At 45.6% G+C, this 19117-nt stretch overlaps 1 protein-coding gene across 1 annotated transcript in view; it reads left to right on the top strand.

Moving 5' to 3' along the window:
* The window catches only part of LOC135386241 (cubilin-like), a 142043-nt gene that overhangs the window by 39438 nt on the left and 83488 nt on the right, over window positions 1–19117 (top strand). Inside the window, exons 24-30 of the mRNA XM_064616050.1 lie at window positions 1233–1363; window positions 5786–5969; window positions 8676–8836; window positions 9660–9841; window positions 13590–13749; window positions 16541–16725; window positions 18653–19015. Coding sequence (XP_064472120.1) covers window positions 1233–1363; window positions 5786–5969; window positions 8676–8836; window positions 9660–9841; window positions 13590–13749; window positions 16541–16725; window positions 18653–19015 — 1366 coding nt within the window. The remainder of the gene's footprint in view (window positions 1–1232; window positions 1364–5785; window positions 5970–8675; window positions 8837–9659; window positions 9842–13589; window positions 13750–16540; window positions 16726–18652; window positions 19016–19117) is intronic.

Consider the following 19117-nt stretch of genomic DNA (forward strand, 5'->3'; position numbering starts at 1 on the left):
GTTCCTCCACAGGGCTGGTGAAAGGACACTCACTGGATCGCAGAATTTTCAAATTATTTACATACTTAACTAATTCAATAAATAGTTACTATAGTTACTAATTAACTAATTATTTAATTGCACATAACCAACTAGAACATTTATTGATTGCTCGATTCATAGGCGTTTCCACAGGCGTTAGAAAGGAGCTTCATCGTATGTTTCCACTGTGATTAGTTACATGAGACAACGTAGCTCCCTGTACATGTTGCTCGACTGCCCAGCATACCAGAAATTTTTGGTCGACATACGTCGACGGTCCAGTCGAACAATGCATAAAAATGATTTTCCTGAAGGTTGCAGTTGGCCGCGATTGAAACGTCTGGAACGTATACATTTTTCTTTCTTATATTGCGTTCTTATATTAACCTTAAGCAAAATAGCGCTAACAGTGAGTAATGTTTAACTGAGTAAGTCACCAATAATGAGTAAATAATTTTGTAATCGCTAATTCAGTATATCATACATGGGAAATGACAACAACAACGACAACATATAAGACAGTGACGATGAGTGGGAAAATTCCATCGCCACATAGGGTGCGGCAAACTACCGCAAAACACAATATTTCTGCATTAGATGTGTCCTGGTGGTGAGATGATGAACGAGGCTGAATATGGGTCGACTGTCAGTGGAGTCAGCGAGATGACGTCGACAGAACTCTAAGACACAACAAAACAACAACATAGAAATATACCTGGCACAGCGCAGGCTCATCAGAGGGTAGAGAGGAGACCGGTGTCATAGTCGATCAATATTAGGCACGAAGAGGCATTTCCAGGAACCCTTGTCAGAATCTTTTAGACCTTGCCATGAAAGTGTTGGATGATTTACATGATCCTCACTCATATATTTTCTTAATGTCTTACAAGACCTCATTTTACGATTTTGCTTTCAATCTTTACATAATCGCTGTGGAATAGCTGGAGTCAACGTCTCGATATTATTCTCTACACTCGTAATCTTCAGCAGCAGCAATTGAACCAGTTATGAGCAATAATCAAGTTACTTGTATGGAACGATTAATTAGAAAGTTACTTAAAAAAAAAAAACTTTCATTCCACATAGCGCGTGTGCGATACATGTCCACCTCCCCATGCAATTTTACTTCGTCCTTTCTTTCCATTTTCTTTTCGTACGTATACGAAACGAGTTTGCCACCACTTCCTCATGATGCGGCTTGAAACATGCAGGTACTGTGGGACGCAGATTCCACCGGCGCTCATATCGACGGGTGAGACTCTCTTCGTCAATTTCCAGACAGATGCCAGCGTAGCACACGATGGCTTCCTCTCCACCTTCGACTTCGTCAACGCCAGCAGCAGTAAGTTCTAGCAGACGAGGCCACGTAATCCATTGGTCTCTTCCGTGGGTCTGATGCATAGGTGGGGAAGTTGCTTTTATTTTGTAGTGCACTACCGTTACTCACTACTTTTTCAAAAAGTAACGCGTTACGTTATTCGTTACTGTTGCGGTAGTAGGTAACGCGTTACTAACGCCGTTACTTCTGATCAGTAATGCCGTTACTTTTGCATTACTTCATGAGGTTTTGCTTATAATATGTACCATTTTTGGTTGAGTCACATAAGTGCATTCCGCAAATCAATACAAGCAATGTTGGGCACAAACAAGGGTCACGCATGAACATAACTTACATGTGCGATTTATTGCAACGCAGAAGTAGTTGATGTCCAAAATTTTCATCTGTGAGCTTCGCCCGTTGGGCTGAGAGGACGCCTAATGACCAGTGAGTGCTCCTTGTCAAGGTTGATAGCGACGGTGACCTTTTATCTCAGACAGTACAAATCCAAACAGCCAATCCCTTGGTACTTTGTTACTTGTTCAGGTAGAGGCTATTTTTCTGCCGCTTTTGCCCCATTCGTCCGAAAAATGGAGTGAAAAACAGAGGTGGTAAACAAAGGTGACATCTCAACCAGGGTAGGTCAATAACCCTTCTTTTGCGCTCTTCGTGGATGTCTGTGACCTTCTTGTCATTGTTGAAGACGAAGAAAAAATCTGGAATTTTCCCGGATTCTGCAGGCACGGTCCTCGCTCAAGCATTCCAGTTTAGACGTTGAAGCAATGTTCCCGAACACGCAGTAACGCATAACGCCGTTACGCGTTAGTTATTAAAAATGTAATGACGTTACGTTACTCATTACTTTTCTCCCAAATGTAATGCGTTACCATATTTCACTAATCGAATGTAACGCGTTACCGGTAACGCACTACTTTGTAACGCGTTAATCCCCACCTATGGTCTGATGCCACAAATAGAACGCGCAGAGCAATGCTCTCCCGTACGTGCATATTGTCCTCTTCAATATACTGGTTCGTATGAACCTGGTGGAGCATGTGCAGTGAATGTGTTCAAGAATGGCGGGTAAGGCATCAGCTGCGACGCGTGTGTATCGCATTTGCACTACCCGTTCCTTTCCATCTGATCCCTCATTGTCGCTTCTCACTTTGATAGCGTCAGTATCGAACTTCTCAAAGAAGTCTGCAAGAAATATGTGCAAACTGAAACTGAAAAAAAAAAAAAAACGTCGCTAAGTTCCGATTAATACTTGCTAAAGGGGAACTGAATTGTTTCAGGGTTGCGGAATAGGGTCTTCCATTCCGTTCCGTTCCAATTCCATTTGCGAAAAATTCCATTCCTTTCAATTCCTCGGAATGAGAAGGTATGGTAAGTTCCCACTCCTGGAATGGGTTGGCAATAACCCAATTCCATTCCGTTAATTTCCTCAATAAGAGAAAAGGACTGGTAAGCATACTGGCAGGTCCAGCAGTGCTAGAAGAGATTGACATTACCGAGCACGGAAAAAGCACAAAGACAAGGTTATTTTCACTCTTGACCGTTTGCAGGTGACGTCCAAAGGGTGTGAGGGCAGAAACGGGCACGTTGAAACCGAAACTGCCACCAGGGCACCCAGGCAATTCCATTCCAATTCCATTCCAATTCCATTCCAATTCCATTCCAATTCCATTCCAATTCCATTCCAATTCCATTCCAATTCCATTCCAATTCCATTCCCATTCCATTCCATTCCATTCCCATTCCTAGGACTGTTTCCGCCATTCAATTCTAATTCCTTTCCGGGCTCTGCTAAGTCTGGAATGATTCCGGAATCATTCCAACTGCGGAGTGTACCAGCTCCCGTGGCATAGTGGTTAGAGTGATCGCTTTCCACGCCGAGACTGGGAGGTGACACGGGTTCGAATCCTGTCACCGGCTGTGCTGTCTGAGGTTTTCCCTGGGTTTTCCGAAGACTTTCTAGACGAATGTCGGCACAGTTCCCCTTGAAGTCGGCCCAGGACGCATACTAACCCCCCTGTCCCCCACTCCTTCCTGCTGTCCTCTCTTCATCTGTCCACGTCTATACGCCGCTCATAGCCACAGTTGCTTCGCGGCGCTAACACGGAATTTAAAAAAAAAAACAAAAAAAAACTGCGGAGTGGCAACTCCCCAAACCTGTTCCCTATATTACGTTTTTCACAAATAAAATATTAGCTTTTCTGACGGAACGACAAACGCAGGAAACACCTGTAACGCGGGCGCGGAAAGAGGTCCGTTTATCTGTACTCCTTCTCGAAACCCTCCGCTCCTTCAAAGAGCGCGTAAAGGAACGAGGGAAATCGACGAGACTCCGTCACGTTCGCAGGCCTGACGCCACGCCGGTTTGTTGACGTCACACGTCGAGATCGGGTCGGGCCGTGGTAGCTTTCGCAGACGGTTTTTGTACATTTGATAGGCCTAGTGGCAATACCTCGCACGACGAAAATGTAAGGCATCGTGCCTTGATGACGGCATGAACTGGCTCCTCCGAACACGGCGTATTACCTGCGATAACCTACACACACCTCGTACTCTTCCCAGCATGCTTTTCGCCTGCTCCCTCTCGCTCGTTGCCAAGAATGCACAAAGAAAGCACTAGATCTCGACGGGTGTCATTTGTGGTATTCCTACGCATCAGCCATAGAGCCCGGTTTTCCCCTAACCTCAGGCAGGTTGGGTCAGGTTAGGTCGGTCAACATATTACACGCCCCCCCCCCCCTCCCGCACGTGTTCGAAACTGTCCAGGCAGAAGACCTAGAATTACCCAGAATTCATTCAAGAGTGATATTAAACGGTTGGAGCTACTTATTTATCTACACATGGTGCGCAATAATTTCGTGCCCGAGACTGCACTCCTTCAGGTTACCGGGTTCCTTTGGTAACCTGGAGGAGTGCTGTCTCGTGAGTGAAAGTCTTGCTTACCATGTCTGCTCCTACCGTTTAATATCACGCTTTGATTTACTCACAACGTGACGTCGCCTTCTTTTTGCCTTCTTATCTTAAAGTTCAATAATTAACTTTTTAATTTGGGGATTTCGGGCAAAAACGAGATGGCAGATTGGAAAGACTCTACAATTTCACGTTTACCAAATCCTGAAGCCCGCACGTGCGTTAAATGTCCGTCCCGGAATTTTGATATGCAAATGTGCAGTAGTCCTTGTCTTGTGAACACCGTCGTAGTTTGCACCTAAATTTTTGAAGACATTCCTCGCTTGCACGCTGTGATATCCTATCGGCATGTTGTGGCATCAACTTGAAGGACGGAGCACAATGTCTCTTAACATAACGAGAGATTAATATTTTCCACGATCGCCATGTCTTAAGCGTACACACGAAGCTATTACGGAAACCCTAAATGTTAGCCATGATTGCTTCGGTGAAAGAAAGGCGAATACCGCGGAGTGCAATATCACTTTGTAGGAGTGGAGACCATGTATACAGGGTGGTCCACCAACCATGATAGAAATTCATAGTAAAAAATGTAGGACCCGGACATGCGGTCAAGGGATTTATTCTGCCAATAACTTTTTCCACATATTGGTAACATTTTTTATTTCATTTCAATTGACGGAAAGTTAATTTCTTGAATTGAACTCCGAAATTTTCCAAGGCCACCTAACGTTTTCTTTGCGGAAATGGGTTCCCCGTGGTCATTTTACTCAGCATTGCACATAATCTCGCTCTTAATGCAATGGGAATTGCTGAAATGAATTCACCGAAAATCCGTGGAAATGAGACCTTGGCTCTGCCTCTTTTTTGACGGCTCGTAGTTTGAGCGCAAAGCTGCGAAGAAAGGAGGTTACATTGACATGCGACACCAGTGTGGAAAGGGTGACAAGCCTTACCCACGGAACAAACACACGCGGTGAGTGCGGGAATCAGAGCTATCTTATAAAAAATGAGGTCACCCGACGGCTTGTAACCCTCTCCCCCTCGTGTGGCCTGTTAATGTGACCTCTACCCCAACTTTGCACTTTGGTAATGTGACCTCCTTTCTTCGCAGCTTTGCGCTCAAACTACGAGCCGTCAAAAAAGAGGCGGAGCCAAGTCTCATTTCTACGGATTTTCGGCGAATTTATTTCGGCAATTGCCATTGCATTACGAGTGAGATAATGTGCTATACTGAGTAAAATGACCTCGGGGAACCGATTTCCGCAAAGAAAACGTTAGGTTGCCTTGGGAAATTTCGGAGTTCAATTCAAGAAATTAACTTTCCTTCAATTGAAATGAAATAAAAAATGTTACCAATATGTGGAAAGAGTTATTGGCAGAATAAATCCCTTGACCGCATGTCTCTCCGGGGCCTACGTTTTTCGCTATGAATTTCCATCATGGTTGGTGGACCACCCTGTAAATGACGTTCATACTTTGTATAAGAGCGGCATGTTAACCAGTGTCTGTTCCATGCAGTCTGTGGTCGCGACTACTATCTGTCTGAAGGCGTTATCCGGTCGCCGGGCTTTCCTGGCTCCTACCCTTCGAGACGTGACTGTTCCTGGATAATTCACGCACCGGAAGGACAGCAGATACGGCTTAACTTCACCACGTTCGACCTTGAAGGTCCACCCTGCAGATACGACTATCTTGAAATACGGTACGTTACCTTTCAAACGCTTGTGTCATCATCCCCGGATACCCATGAACGGGTAAACGTTCTGTAAAAAGATTCATGAATCGAAGGTGTGGCAAGTCGAGGTTTTGATTGAAAGGACTGGAATGAATGAAAAATGTTCGAAAGGACCAAAAAAAGCGGTATAATGAAGGGAACAACAATAACAGCTACATACGTGGCGACGCGACCTAACCCCCCACTGGAGAGTAATATTACTCCCTTGAGGGAGTGAGGAGACTTCTTTGTTGAGAGTAATTGTCCTCTCCAAAAGGGAGTTAAACTACACCCTTTTTTTAAGAGTGTAAGAAACGTTATTCCAAATACGCTGTGCACCTCCGATTGTATACCAGCTGAGAAAAATGCGTACTATGAAGACATTTCATTTATTAAACTTAAAGGACCCTTTCCAAAGGGCATTACATAAGGAGGATTACAAAGAGCAAAAAGAAGAAATAGAGAACAACAATAATTTACGAAACATTCATATACAGGGTGTCCCAGAAAACGTGTCATTGAATTTTAATAAAAAAAACTACTCCGCATAGAATGATGCGGTCAACGGCATTTGTTCTTACTAGGTTTTTGCCACATGCTGATGTGCATGTCATGTAGGCGGAGTTTCATTATGTAAATTTTTGCGAACTGAACTCTGAAATTTGCCAAGTAAATGCCACTTTTTTACCCCACCAATGTGAAGAGCGTGCCAAATTTAGTCAAATTAATAATAATTGACAGGAGCTATCATGTCGAAAAAGACAGCCGAAAATAAATCATGCTCTACGGAGCTCGCAGAGGATTGCGCGGAATGACTTTTTCAGCGAAATCATTATCAGTCCGACGAAAGAAAGTTGGAAACCCAGCCAACACCGGCATGGTAGAAAGAGATAACACAAACATGGCTTATCGCGTGCGGCTCCGCCTAGGACCATACCTTCCCTCCATTAATTTCAGGAACTGTCAGTTTTTATACTATCACTCTGTGGACTCGGTTCCAACCTCCTTTCGTCGAACCAACAGCGATTGCGCTCAAAAAGTCCTCGCGCGTTTTACTCAAGTGCTCCGAAAAGCATGATGTTCGGCTTTTTTTCCGATAGCATAGATCCTGAATATCACCTGAATAGTTTCTGAATGAATGTCAAGTATCATGAATTTGAGTAAATTCGGCACCCTCTTCATGTTGACGGGGTACAAAAAGTGACCTTTCCTTGGCAAATTTTTGAGTTAGCTCCGCAAAAATTTATATAATTAAAGTTAGCTTACATGACATGCACATGACGAGGAGGTGACAACAACCCTATAATCACAAATGCATTTGACCGCATGATTCTAGGTAGCGTAGTTCTTTAACTAAAATTCAATGGCACGTTTTCTGGAGCACCCTGTATACCAGTGTACGCGCAAAAATTGCATACCGGAAATGTACACTCAGTTTTCAAAAGAACAGCTGTTCGCATGCCAATTTCAATTTCGCAACATCAGTAATTGAAACTAATTCGACGGGAAGCGAATTCCATTCTGAGACTCCAAGCTGTAGAGTTGAGAAATTGTGGGCATACGTAGTGCTGATTTTTGAGTAGTAACTTGCAAGAATGATCGACACGGCCTCAAAAGAAGTGAGCCGAGGATACACACTGGGAACTAGAGTGATAGAGGTTAAATATTAACGCTAACCTAGATACCCTACGACGCGCTGCATGCAAGGGGATTCCGTACTTAATTTTCCATTCTGTCATAGCGGTTTTACGATCGCGTATATTGAACGTAAATCTCATAGCGTTATTTTGGAGCCTTTCTAGTCTTTCATACAAGTATTGTTGATAAGGACTCAAAATGGCGGACGCATATTCAAGTTTAGAGCGTACTAAAGTTTGCTATGATAGTAATATAACTTCTGCTGGTGCCGAATACAACGTGCGCTCCAAGAAACCCAACGTGCGTGAGGATCGGATACGCAACTGTTCAATAGGATGCCTCCATGACAAAACATGACATGACTAAAACATGACTCCTGCCATGACTAAACATTATCCCGTTTTGAAAGTCTGGTGCCAACGTACTAATTGTGACCCTTACTTCTGAGACCGCATAAAGATTTCAAGTCTAGCTCATCCTTCATGTAGGCGGCACACTCGGAATGTGAGTTATATTTATTACTTTCATAAATTTATACGCACGCTCTTGACTACGCTGAAGTTTCAACCACATCATTAGCGTCGTAGTTTAATACTTTATAATCAGTTACAATCATTAAGCGACGGGCAGAGAAGAAGTGTAATGATACCCCATCAGCATATCGAGGGAGGCCTCACCTATTGCAGGAAGAAGTGCTGAAGTATAGGATCGTGGCCCAAAGCGATCATGGCTTTCTCTGTTTCCAGTCGGCTGTGTTCCTATAAGCAAACGGATAAAAAGAGCGGCCAATATTTCCGTTAACAAATCCCGTCTTCTATTGGGCACAAACGACTGCTGAAGAGATCTCTCTTCCGTGATATATTGGAAGGTCTTCTGCTGGGCTATCCTTCTGGCAAGTCCCTCTTACTCCAAAAGCTGCTCTCCATGATTCTTGGTTGTGCGTTTCTGCAGACGTCCCACCAGGCGTCACTTATTGGACTCCTTGCATTACTGGGTCACTTTTCTAACCGTGTTATACATTTTGTAATAGTCAATATCTTTACCCTGCCTGCTTAGAAATGGCGGAGACCCCACAGCTCCGATTGCCGGCCAATATTGCGCGCGAGAACCACCGCAGGGATTCATTTCCTACACCAACGTTCTCCGACTTCGCTTCGTGAGCGACGACTCTACGTCTGGCGCGGGATTCGAGGTCAGCTACGACACGGCGCTTACTGGTGAGCAACGGGGGGTTTCCCTATGACGACAAGTACGTTTCTCTCGAACCTGTATTTCAGTAACGCCGCATAGTGTGAAGGTTTGATGCAGAGAACGTAAGACCTTCACGTAACGGGTAGGCGTACAGGAACAAGTAGAGAGCGTTTACCGCTGCCCAACCAGAGGATTCCATTCTGAGCCACTCCCTCTTTCTATTGGCTCTCAGGGGTACGGTTCGCGAACTATTTCAGTGAAAACGATTCATTAAGACCAGGTAGGTAAGCACAGCGAAGATAATGCGGTTTCATTAAAAGTTTGGCGAGAGCCACCCCAAAAAGAGTCTTGGATATATCAACACCATAGACACTGTTAATTAGTGCGCTCTGGCAAGCAGCAAGTGCATGGCTATCAACAACACTTTGAAAATACAATCTGACACACAGAAGTCACAGAAATAGACCTGTTGTATTGTGCCGGAGGAAAAACTAAAAGAATAATAGTAATAATTGGGAGTAGATTGACAGGCGTAATGTGCGTACGCATATTTGTGATGCTGCGGGCTGCAGGCTAGGACTGGGGATAGTTTCGATCAACTCGACAAAAGGAAAACATAACGATATTGGCTTCAATAGACCCCTTTAAATATTGCAAGAGCTGGAAGAGTATGTTGTACATGTATCCCAGCCTTCTAACCCTACTCTCAACGTATGTGGTGTTGACGCGTCCACTCCACTTGGAATGCGGCTCCCCCTCTTGAACTTGTGATTCTTGAACAGTATCTGCTCAAAAAAAAACGGCGACTCTCGACGTCAACATGCCATTGGGATTGTTCTGCGTGCACAGGTTGCGGAGGCGTTGCATCCGGTACGTCGGGCCACATCACGTCGCCCAACTACCCGCAGCCCTATGGTCACAACGCCGACTGCAGCTGGACCATAAAGGTTTCACAAGGTTCTGTCATCTCTATTGTGATCGTTGATGTTGATATCGAACAGCATGCTGCGTGCAACTACGACTTCCTTGAGGTAGGTTTACTCAAAGAACGTCACGGCTGTATGGCAAACATTATGACTCGCCTTATCATCGTTGGAGACGCTTTTAACTTATTGTGTAATATCGCCACTTCTATAGGAAGGAGCAAATACACAAAAGTTGCGACAAAACGCTCATATGTAAAGAGTACCGGTTACAAGGGGACAAAGTCTGCAGCCCCTGCGTCCTCCCACACACATTCTTTCCTAGAGACGCACGCTCAAGACTATGGGGTTTTCAGAGGTTCGTATATGGCATCTGGGCACAATCATGACGACCTATGACCAGAGAGTGCTAGAGCGCGTGCAATTTTCACACCTGGCCCTGGGGCTGCGGGGGGGGGGGGCTGCCGCCTCCCCCGCTCCACTCGCGCACGGGCTGCTCTTGCCCTCCTCTCGGTATGCCCATAATTGGGGCTACAGTCATCACCACTGCTGGCTGGGTTGAGGCCAAAACGTGCAAGCTGACTTACGGGCACCACATACTGATCACAACGTGGTGTGTTCACTGCTGATGATGGTAGCAATGGTTTAGGTTGCTTGCACACGTTGATCTTCGCGGACGGCGTTAACCACAGGATGGCGATTGCTGTGATAATGAGTAGACGTTATATGGAGTATAAGCAAACGCAGTACAGTTCGCATTGTGGCTTCACCCGCGATTGTATCGCAACTCAGATGAACGCATCGTTTAGGTGCTACTCCGCGCAGTCGTTTCCGTTCCGGTTCCTCTTACCATCGGGTACCCAGGTAGTAATGACTGACCACAATATACAGACACGCGAGTGCAGACCTATTGCTTCCGTGTCCTTTCCAGCATCATATCCTGGTCTCCGACACCACCGTGCAATCACCTGCTCTCCTCCTCATTTCTACCCCTCTCCGTGCCTTTTCCACGCCTTCTCCTCCACCTGCGCTCTCTGACGACGTACACTCTCTCTACGATGGACAGACTTACACTGCTGCCGACGGTGGTTATTCCTATTGTGACCTGTTAGAGGGGCACTAAACAGCTCGACGAACATTTTCCAATTATTATGTTCCACGAAAGAACGTGACTCACGATATCCAAACATTTACTTCTAGCGAGCGTCTTTACCATGAAATTATGCAATTCAAGGAGCATAGTCCGCATGAGTCTCTCCTTCATCCTTTGAACAGGGTCACGTGACCACGTTTAAACGCGGGGCAACACCGCATTCCGGGCGCTGGAGGTGTGTGAGATTTCACTCTGCTAGCCAATGAGGAGTCCCACTGGTGGTGGTGATGGTGATGGTGAAAGGGCTTGCCGAGTCCCACTTAGACATACTGCAGCTCACGAAGAAACCAATCACGGGAACAGCGCGAATGACCTCACGGAGCAATACAGCACTGAAAACTAGGGGTGTGCGAATATTCGAATTCTCGAATTCGAATCGAATACCAAACGCTCGAACTATTCGATTCGCGAATCGAATATCCAATATTCGATGTTTCGAATATTCGACTATTCCACGAATATGAGCGACACAACCCGAAAGTGGGCTTCACCTGATGCTTCCGTGCATGAGGTGAAGCCTCCTTTACGAAATTGCCCTTGCTGCAGGACCAACACAGGCCGGATGGTGTTTAGTTTAGTTAGTTTAGTTAGTTTTAGTTAGTTGTTTAGTTTAGTTTAGTTAGAAGGGGCGGCGCTCCTCCCACATGCAGTTTAGCGGTGCCGACGAGGGACTTTGATTTGATGTCTGTGAGGTTGCCTTTAAAAAGTTAGGACTTTTGAATAATGACTACAGCCCACGAACAAGAAGGATGTCTTAAAGATGTCCTTTACATCTAAAATTTCAGTAGTGCAACTTCCTAGGACGAGTGCAAAGGAACTAAAGTGTGTTCATGGCAAAGCTGAGGCAGGATGCCAATTAGTTTGTTTCACAAATGGCCTATGGTTGTCTGAAACAATTACAGCCTCATCCGTATAACATGCTACTGCCTGACAAAATTTTGAAATGAAGGTAACCACTCCAGTACTCCAGTAAGTGTAGGCTCACCTATAAAGCAGGAAGCACTCTCATGTGAAATTAAAGATTAGGGGCTTTAAACAGAAGAATTGCATGTCTCTCTTGTGACAGTTAATGCCAGAAAAATTACACTAAAGCCATGGGCTACAAAATGGAAACTTTTAGTGCGAAAGTCACATATTGTAAATTTTGCACGAATATTCGATATTCGATTCGGTATTCGGAATTTTTTCCCTCATTCGATTCAATATTCGATTCGACTTAAAATATTCGGATTCGCACAGCCCTACTGGAAACATATAATGTGAAATGGAACATAGCGGGCTTTTCGTACCGTTTGAGTTGGCTTGCTCGGGATTGACAAGTGGAAAGATGTATAGTGTTGACCCCACTTATCGATATTACAACAAAATCAATGAGTATTGACCTTGAATGTTTGATGGTACGTGACACAGGGGTGGCACTCACTGTACTGCCCCGTAGACGAAAGCGTGCTCGGCAAACGCAATGTATCCTGGGCACAGGGGCGGATTTAAGGGTCTGTCATGGGGCGGGCGGTTTTAAGGAAATTAAATTTCGTGTTTTGCGGCGCAGCATCGTCCAGGAGATAGGGTTTTTACATAGGGAACACGAGCGTATGGGGGCGGTCGCCCTCTACGTTGACGTTTTCTATGACGTGCGACCAGGTCAAGATGGCAGTTTTGCGAAAGGCACCTGCTTGAGGGTAGTTACAACAATGGCGTGTTTGTGTCAGTGTCATCCCTGTGGTGCGCAATGTTAAAATGACGTGTGACTATTGTCGCTAGGGCATCGCAGAGCGGGGATGAGCGCGAAAGAGTGCAGTGAATATTTTTATAAATAATTCAAATTCAAATATTATGTCATTTTGGAGCCATTATTTACTTTTTGTGACAACTTTATTATTTTTTGAAGATGTTCACCATCGGCAACATATCAATGCATTTGAGAATGTGCTCCTCATATACCAGTTTATCACCCCTTCAACTAAAGTGTTGCAGATATCACAGATCAACATAGATAGGTCAACAGATAGATCAACAGAAGAGATGATCCTATAGATGCACTGCACACTAGATCCGAGCTAAGTACACCGAAAACTAGACTTAACAGAAATCGATTAAAATTTTTGTAACTTCTGGTGAATGGAACCTTAAAGGTAATGGCTGAAGACTACGTCGCACCTATTACTGTGAGATGTACTCGATTTACGCATAATCGCCAGTTTAGATGTGTTCTAGCCAAAAATGATGATTTCAAATATTGTTTTTTTTTTCTTTTGCACTGTCTCACAGTGAAAGAGCCTACCGAAAGTAGTTATGCGACATTCTCTTAAGTTTTCTTCTTAACATTAGCATTCTCTTACGTGGTAATACATGAGGTGTATGTTGTATTTGCATTTGAAGCTTGATGTATCCAAATATGTACACACGAGAAGTACTGAAGCTGTATTTTGTGTAATACTGGTGTTCAATGTAGTTTATAACTTCTCTATATTTTGTATACTCCTACTTGGGCCTCCAACGGGCGACCAGTACTATTTATAAAATAAATAATTAATAATAGATACGTATAAGAAAACAGGCAGTACGCTAGTTACCCAGAGCGGAGCTTCGGGAATCATTATACATATTTCTGTGTGTTTGACGCTCGGTTCTTTCTTGATGCCCCATCCATGACACACATTGTTTCATGTGTTCCTTTTGTGGTTCCTATACGGGATTCTACAGCTCTATGACGGTCCGTCGATGGCATCACCACGCCTTGCACGTCTGTGCAACACCCCCCAGATGGCCATACACTATCAGTCCACGGATTCCACAGTGTTCCTGAGGTTCCGTACAGACTCTAGCGCCGCTGGAAGAGGATTTCACATCACGTACACTGCAGGTAGGCCCCGGGCATCGGTCGTTCTATGGCGCGGGATATGAAAACAATTTGAGTCGCACCGCCACGGTGACGGAGCAGGCACCGATTCGCGATAATTGAGTTATCGATGCCATGCCAGTCACAAGATCGAGACATCCAGATACAACAGCACCCAAGTCTTCCAGACGATGACACTGGTGAAGAGATTGCTACGAAATAAGCCTGACGGTTTCTGTAGATCCTCTGCTTTGATCGCTCGCACATTCGCCTTCGTATCGCGAAAGGAACAAGCACGGGAGGCAGTATGTACTAAGTCAACCCCAGGCATGGAGGGAAGAATAAGGACACTTCCTACACTCCTACTCGAAAAGATGTGAATCGGCTGCAGAAAACGCCACCTCTTGAGTGCGCACTGAATGTTGTTTGGTGCCTCTACCAACTCCTAGATTATACCAACCGCGTCATTTATACCTTTTCCTATCACCCACCGAAATTTAGAGGCTAACAGCAACCGTGATCGTCAGCCCCTTTATTTTATTTTACTTATTTGTTTGTTTGAACGAATGTATAAATAAACGGACTTGAAGACATCTCGCGAGCAATGACATCTATAGCATTAGACTCGGTAGTGCAACATGGAAAAAAATTATACTTAAAACCGTCTGCTCGACATGTGTACTCTACAATGTTGAGCCTGCGCTCACTTCTTAAGCAGGAAGCACAAGCAAACGTAAGATATTCATAAAAGAGCATTCTTATTTGAATCAGCTGCAAGGGAACCAAGCGTGTGAAAAAAAAGGACTCTTATCAAAGTAGAACAAATCGAATCGCTTTATTGTGAACCACCTCCAATTTAGTTATGTCGGTACTGCGATAAAAATCCCATGCTTCGCGCGCGTACTCTAAAATAGGCCGGACTATAACTTATCACTTCATTAATTGCTCTGACGCCTTGTACTCAGGCTTACGTTAGAATTTTTGTACAAGCAGAGTTTATTCCACAGGGTGTTTGCTCCTGCGAAAGTCTCAATAATCGACTCGATAATCATCATCGGTCTACTCGCTTTCATGGGAGCTGTACCGTTGTTGTTGTCTGCTACAGCAGTGTACCTGCATCTGCCGGTCACAGTTCAAATATGAAGGGCCCAATCGTTAAGGGAATCCAGCGGGTCAACATGTAGCTCCCCAAGCGGTTCATGCGGACGAGAGAGCACCATACAAAGTTGTATACTATTACATGGTCGGTACAGTCGTTGTGGGTGTCCTTAATGTCATAGGCAACACGCCAGCAATTAAGATGGAAGACCATTCTTTTTACGTCATGGAGGTTGAACTCCTTTTGAAACCAATAGAGATGTAGCGAGTCCAGCGAATCAGTGGGGAACAGCCTCAGGACGGAAGCCGGCGATATTTCGAACCGAGACTACTCTTCTGGACAAAAACAATATTTGCCGGGAAGGCGCCACTTTCGCGAGGTACTGCCTTACTCACAGCCCCCGCCCATTAAAGCCACTAAGAGATATGCAGATGTGCATCAACTCTGCCGCTGTCTGTTCTCAATGCACGATCTGAAGTGTTACCACAAGATGTCTTAGACGAAGGCAACCCTTCCTTGACGTTCCAGTTCTGTCTGCGACGAGTGTGTTCTGTACTGACGAACGCGCTCTACCGATAATATTGATACGGCAGCAATCTGAAACGTGGCACAAGCATGAATAAGACATGGCGGCTTTGTTAATTGCGTGATCGGCTTATGGGCGCTCCGCATTCACTTCTTCGGCGGTATGCGGTGGATGCCCTGGTAGAATTTCTCGCAGATTAAGGGACAGACGAAGCATTTTTAGTTTTTTCCTTCAGGTTCTTCTTCCCTAATGCATGGTTCACACTAGTGCGTTCTTCTGCGTGCGGGCGCCTGCGTGCGTATGCGTGCGTTGTAAGCAATCCGTTCCGCCGTTCACATACATGCGTCCGAATGCGTGCGTCAGTAAAACGTAGGCCAATGAGCGTCGAGCGGAATTTCCACTCCGGTGGCCGCCATGTTGAAAACGGTCTCGCAGAGAGAAACCCACTGTGCATGCTCGGAAGGCGGCCTCGCGATTCGTTCTCCGCTTGCGCGCTGCTGCGTGCGTCGGAAAAAGTTGAGCTCCTGCGAACTCTTTGCGTTCTGCTGCGGGAGGTTGCGCACGTATCTGTTGCCACGCTAACCAGCGCGCACGCATCAGCACGCAGCAGAAACCACTAGTGTGAACCATGCTTAAAGGTGTTGTGACAGTTGGTTTCTAGCTTTCCGAGATAAATTCGAAAAACTATTCTATCACCCGGCATCATCCCATATTAAAGTTTTCAGGTCCGTGACGTGAGCAGGTACGGAGAAAAACGGCCCCCGAAGAAGCGACATCGGTGACGTCACACAGGAGCAGCGAGGGAAGACGCGCGTCTCCCAAGCCAAATGGGGGAGAGGGGTCCGTGAGGTCACACCGTAGATCGTCGTTTTTGGCCGCGCCTATTTTCCGAACCAATCTAGCGAGAGAAAAAATTCTTTTTTCCACGGTGTTCTCATAATGAGTACGATGCATATATATTATGCTTCAACACATAAGAAAAAGTGTCGCAACACCTTTAAGCATTCCTCATGCCTGCCCTTCCCTTTCCCTTCCCTGGTACCTGCAACTGATCGGAGTCCCTGTCATACGGGACATTTTCGGCTAATTTTTACTGTGGCGTTTCTTACCCCACGGCTCTGACCGTAATGTAGAAGACTATGCCTCAACGCAAGCTTACATTGATATCCATGAAAATAAACGATTTGCAGAGTGTAACAACGTCATAAGAAACAAGCGGAGAGGAGTCATCGAGAGCCCCAACTTCCCGAACTCCTACGCACACAATTACAATTGTACATGGACCATTAGGGCCCCTATGGGACACAACGTATCCATGGCCTTCTCCCATTTTCACTTGGAGACCCATCCCAACTGCAATTTCGATTACCTTGAAGTAAGTTCGCCATTCTTGTTCCTCCTATGTGAAAACTTAACCAATCACACTGTCCTGCCATGATGGCGACAGTACGAAACAGTTTTAAATGCGCTATTGCTGCCCATCAGAAGTAGTAGGATAGTGGACGTGGAGGTCATGATGATTATTGAGACCATGTCATTAAGCGACGTAACGTGATTCCATTTCTCTTAACTAGAAGACGTCCATGGCACTGTGAACAGTTGCCCAGCACACTCCCAATTATGTGAGAGTCCGTAAGAGTTTTAGTGTTGAGCACGCAAATATAAGCGAAAGATTTGGGTAACTAAGAACGTAGCTTTGCTGGCACGGCACATATACAGTTCACAACGTGATTTTTGCGCCTAGTGTACGCGCGCGATTTTTTTTTAGCTTTTGTTGGCCTCCGCATGATGGCCGCTTGTGCGACGCAACGCTAGACTACGGGCTCGCTTACTCTAAAATGGGTTCTGAAACTATTTCTAAATTTTCGAAGAAAACGCCTTTTACATTTAAAGATGGATGTCACTGAAAAAGGTTAGTCAGCTGTAGGACTCGAACCCACATTTTCTGGATTACCTGTGTAGGGCTCCACCAACTGAGCTGAGCTAAGCTAACACACCTCCCCAGCGACTTCCAATTGGGACCTTGTACGAATCGCTCTATGCGTAACGAACATTCACATCAAAACGCTATGTCTCTGCGATCCCGCGTTGCGATGCTATTGCAATCCAAAGGTCGCGCGCTGAGCGAGCCCTTTCGCCGCTCTCACTTCTTAAACGCATGGAACGTTTTCCCGCAGTTTTCAGGACGCGCGCGCGCGCGCGCTTGGCGTGCGTGTGACCTCGGAAAAACCAGCTTTTCAACGCGCGCGGTGTACAACTGGATCTGCCGACAACAGATTCTCGCGCCCGTCTGGGCGCGTTTTCGGAGAAGTAGACAGAACGATGGCCGCCGTGCGGGAGACAAGGTTCCGTATGAGTCGCTCGCATAAAGCTTTGGAACATCATCCACCACATTAAATTTACTTGTACATTTTAATGACATCTGGAATGGATGAACGCAGGAACCAGAGGAAGGAAGAACGTTAACACGTTCTAACAGACATTTGTGGTCGACGAATATGGCTTTGCGTGGTGCGGCCTTATTGTGTTCGTTGAAAAACTCGTCCCTGATTATGCTTTTTTCCTCCCTCTCTCTCTCGTGTAACGACTCTCTATAAAACGCAACCGGTCGAAATGTGTCCCAAATATGGATGATTTCTCAATTTTGAGCTGTTGTTGTTGCGAATGTCTTACGTATGTTCTTGTTAGACTTGTGCAAAAAGTCGTATCTCCTCACTGGTCCGGGTCAGCTGAAAATAACATTGACGGATTGGGATGAGGTTACGCACCAATACGTTGGTTTTAGTGCGTCGCACGCTATCGCCTTTGTGTAATGCGTAAGTGTTAGCGTGGTGGTTCTGCGCAATGCACGAAGCTCTCTTTATGTTTTGTGCGTGTGCAGAACCACCAACGCTATCTCTTACGTAAGCAAAAGGTGATTGCGTATGATGCACTTCAACTCACTATTGTCACAAATTGTTGTCCGTACTGTCCGTATGCCATGCTTCTCGTATATCCTCACGGAACCCAGCAATGGATTCATACGAGTAGTTACGTGACGAAGAGCAACGGTGGTGACTCGAAGTCTCCAGAGGAGCAGTCAAATGACTTGTTTGCGCCTGAAGGGTACAGGAAGAATCACTCGTAACGCGATCCCTCAAGCAACTTGTGTTGCGCCGCCGTGACTTCGCTGGTCACAGCCTTCAATAGACCCTAAGACGAACCTAAGACAATACTAAAGCTCTGTTCTCTTTTAAAGTGATATTTGCATTACAAAAATGCTCCTTTATTTATTTACTTATTGTTTCACTGATGTGCAACAGGTCAACGAGTCAACGACAGCAGAACACGACGGTCCCCCCAGAGGAAATCGCAACTTGGCCCGCTTGTGCGGGGATCGGCTTCCTTCAATTATCACGTCCACCAGTAACGTCGTCAGAGTTAGGTTTATAACAGACGACAGTAACAGCATGGAGGGCTTCCGTCTCGAGTACGCCTGGCAAGGATGCGGCGGCGAATTGCGCAAGCCCTCCGGTGCTATCCAGACGCCCAACTATCCCAACGGCTATCCGCGGAACACGGAGTGCATCTGGAACATCCAGGTGGCGCCAGGGGCAAAAGTAGAGCTCACGATCCGTAACTTTCATATGGAGAGCTCGCACGGTTGCGTTTTCGACTTCGTCCGGGTAAGTAGTGATGTTCGTGTTTGGTATATAGACATGCAGCTGAACGATTTCATTTTATAGAGCAACGAGAATTAGCTGAGCCGGTCGACTTATATCTAAAGG

This window comes from Ornithodoros turicata, chromosome 2, assembly GCF_037126465.1.
Source record: "Ornithodoros turicata isolate Travis chromosome 2, ASM3712646v1, whole genome shotgun sequence".
Lineage (NCBI taxonomy): Eukaryota > Metazoa > Arthropoda > Arachnida > Ixodida > Argasidae > Ornithodoros > Ornithodoros turicata.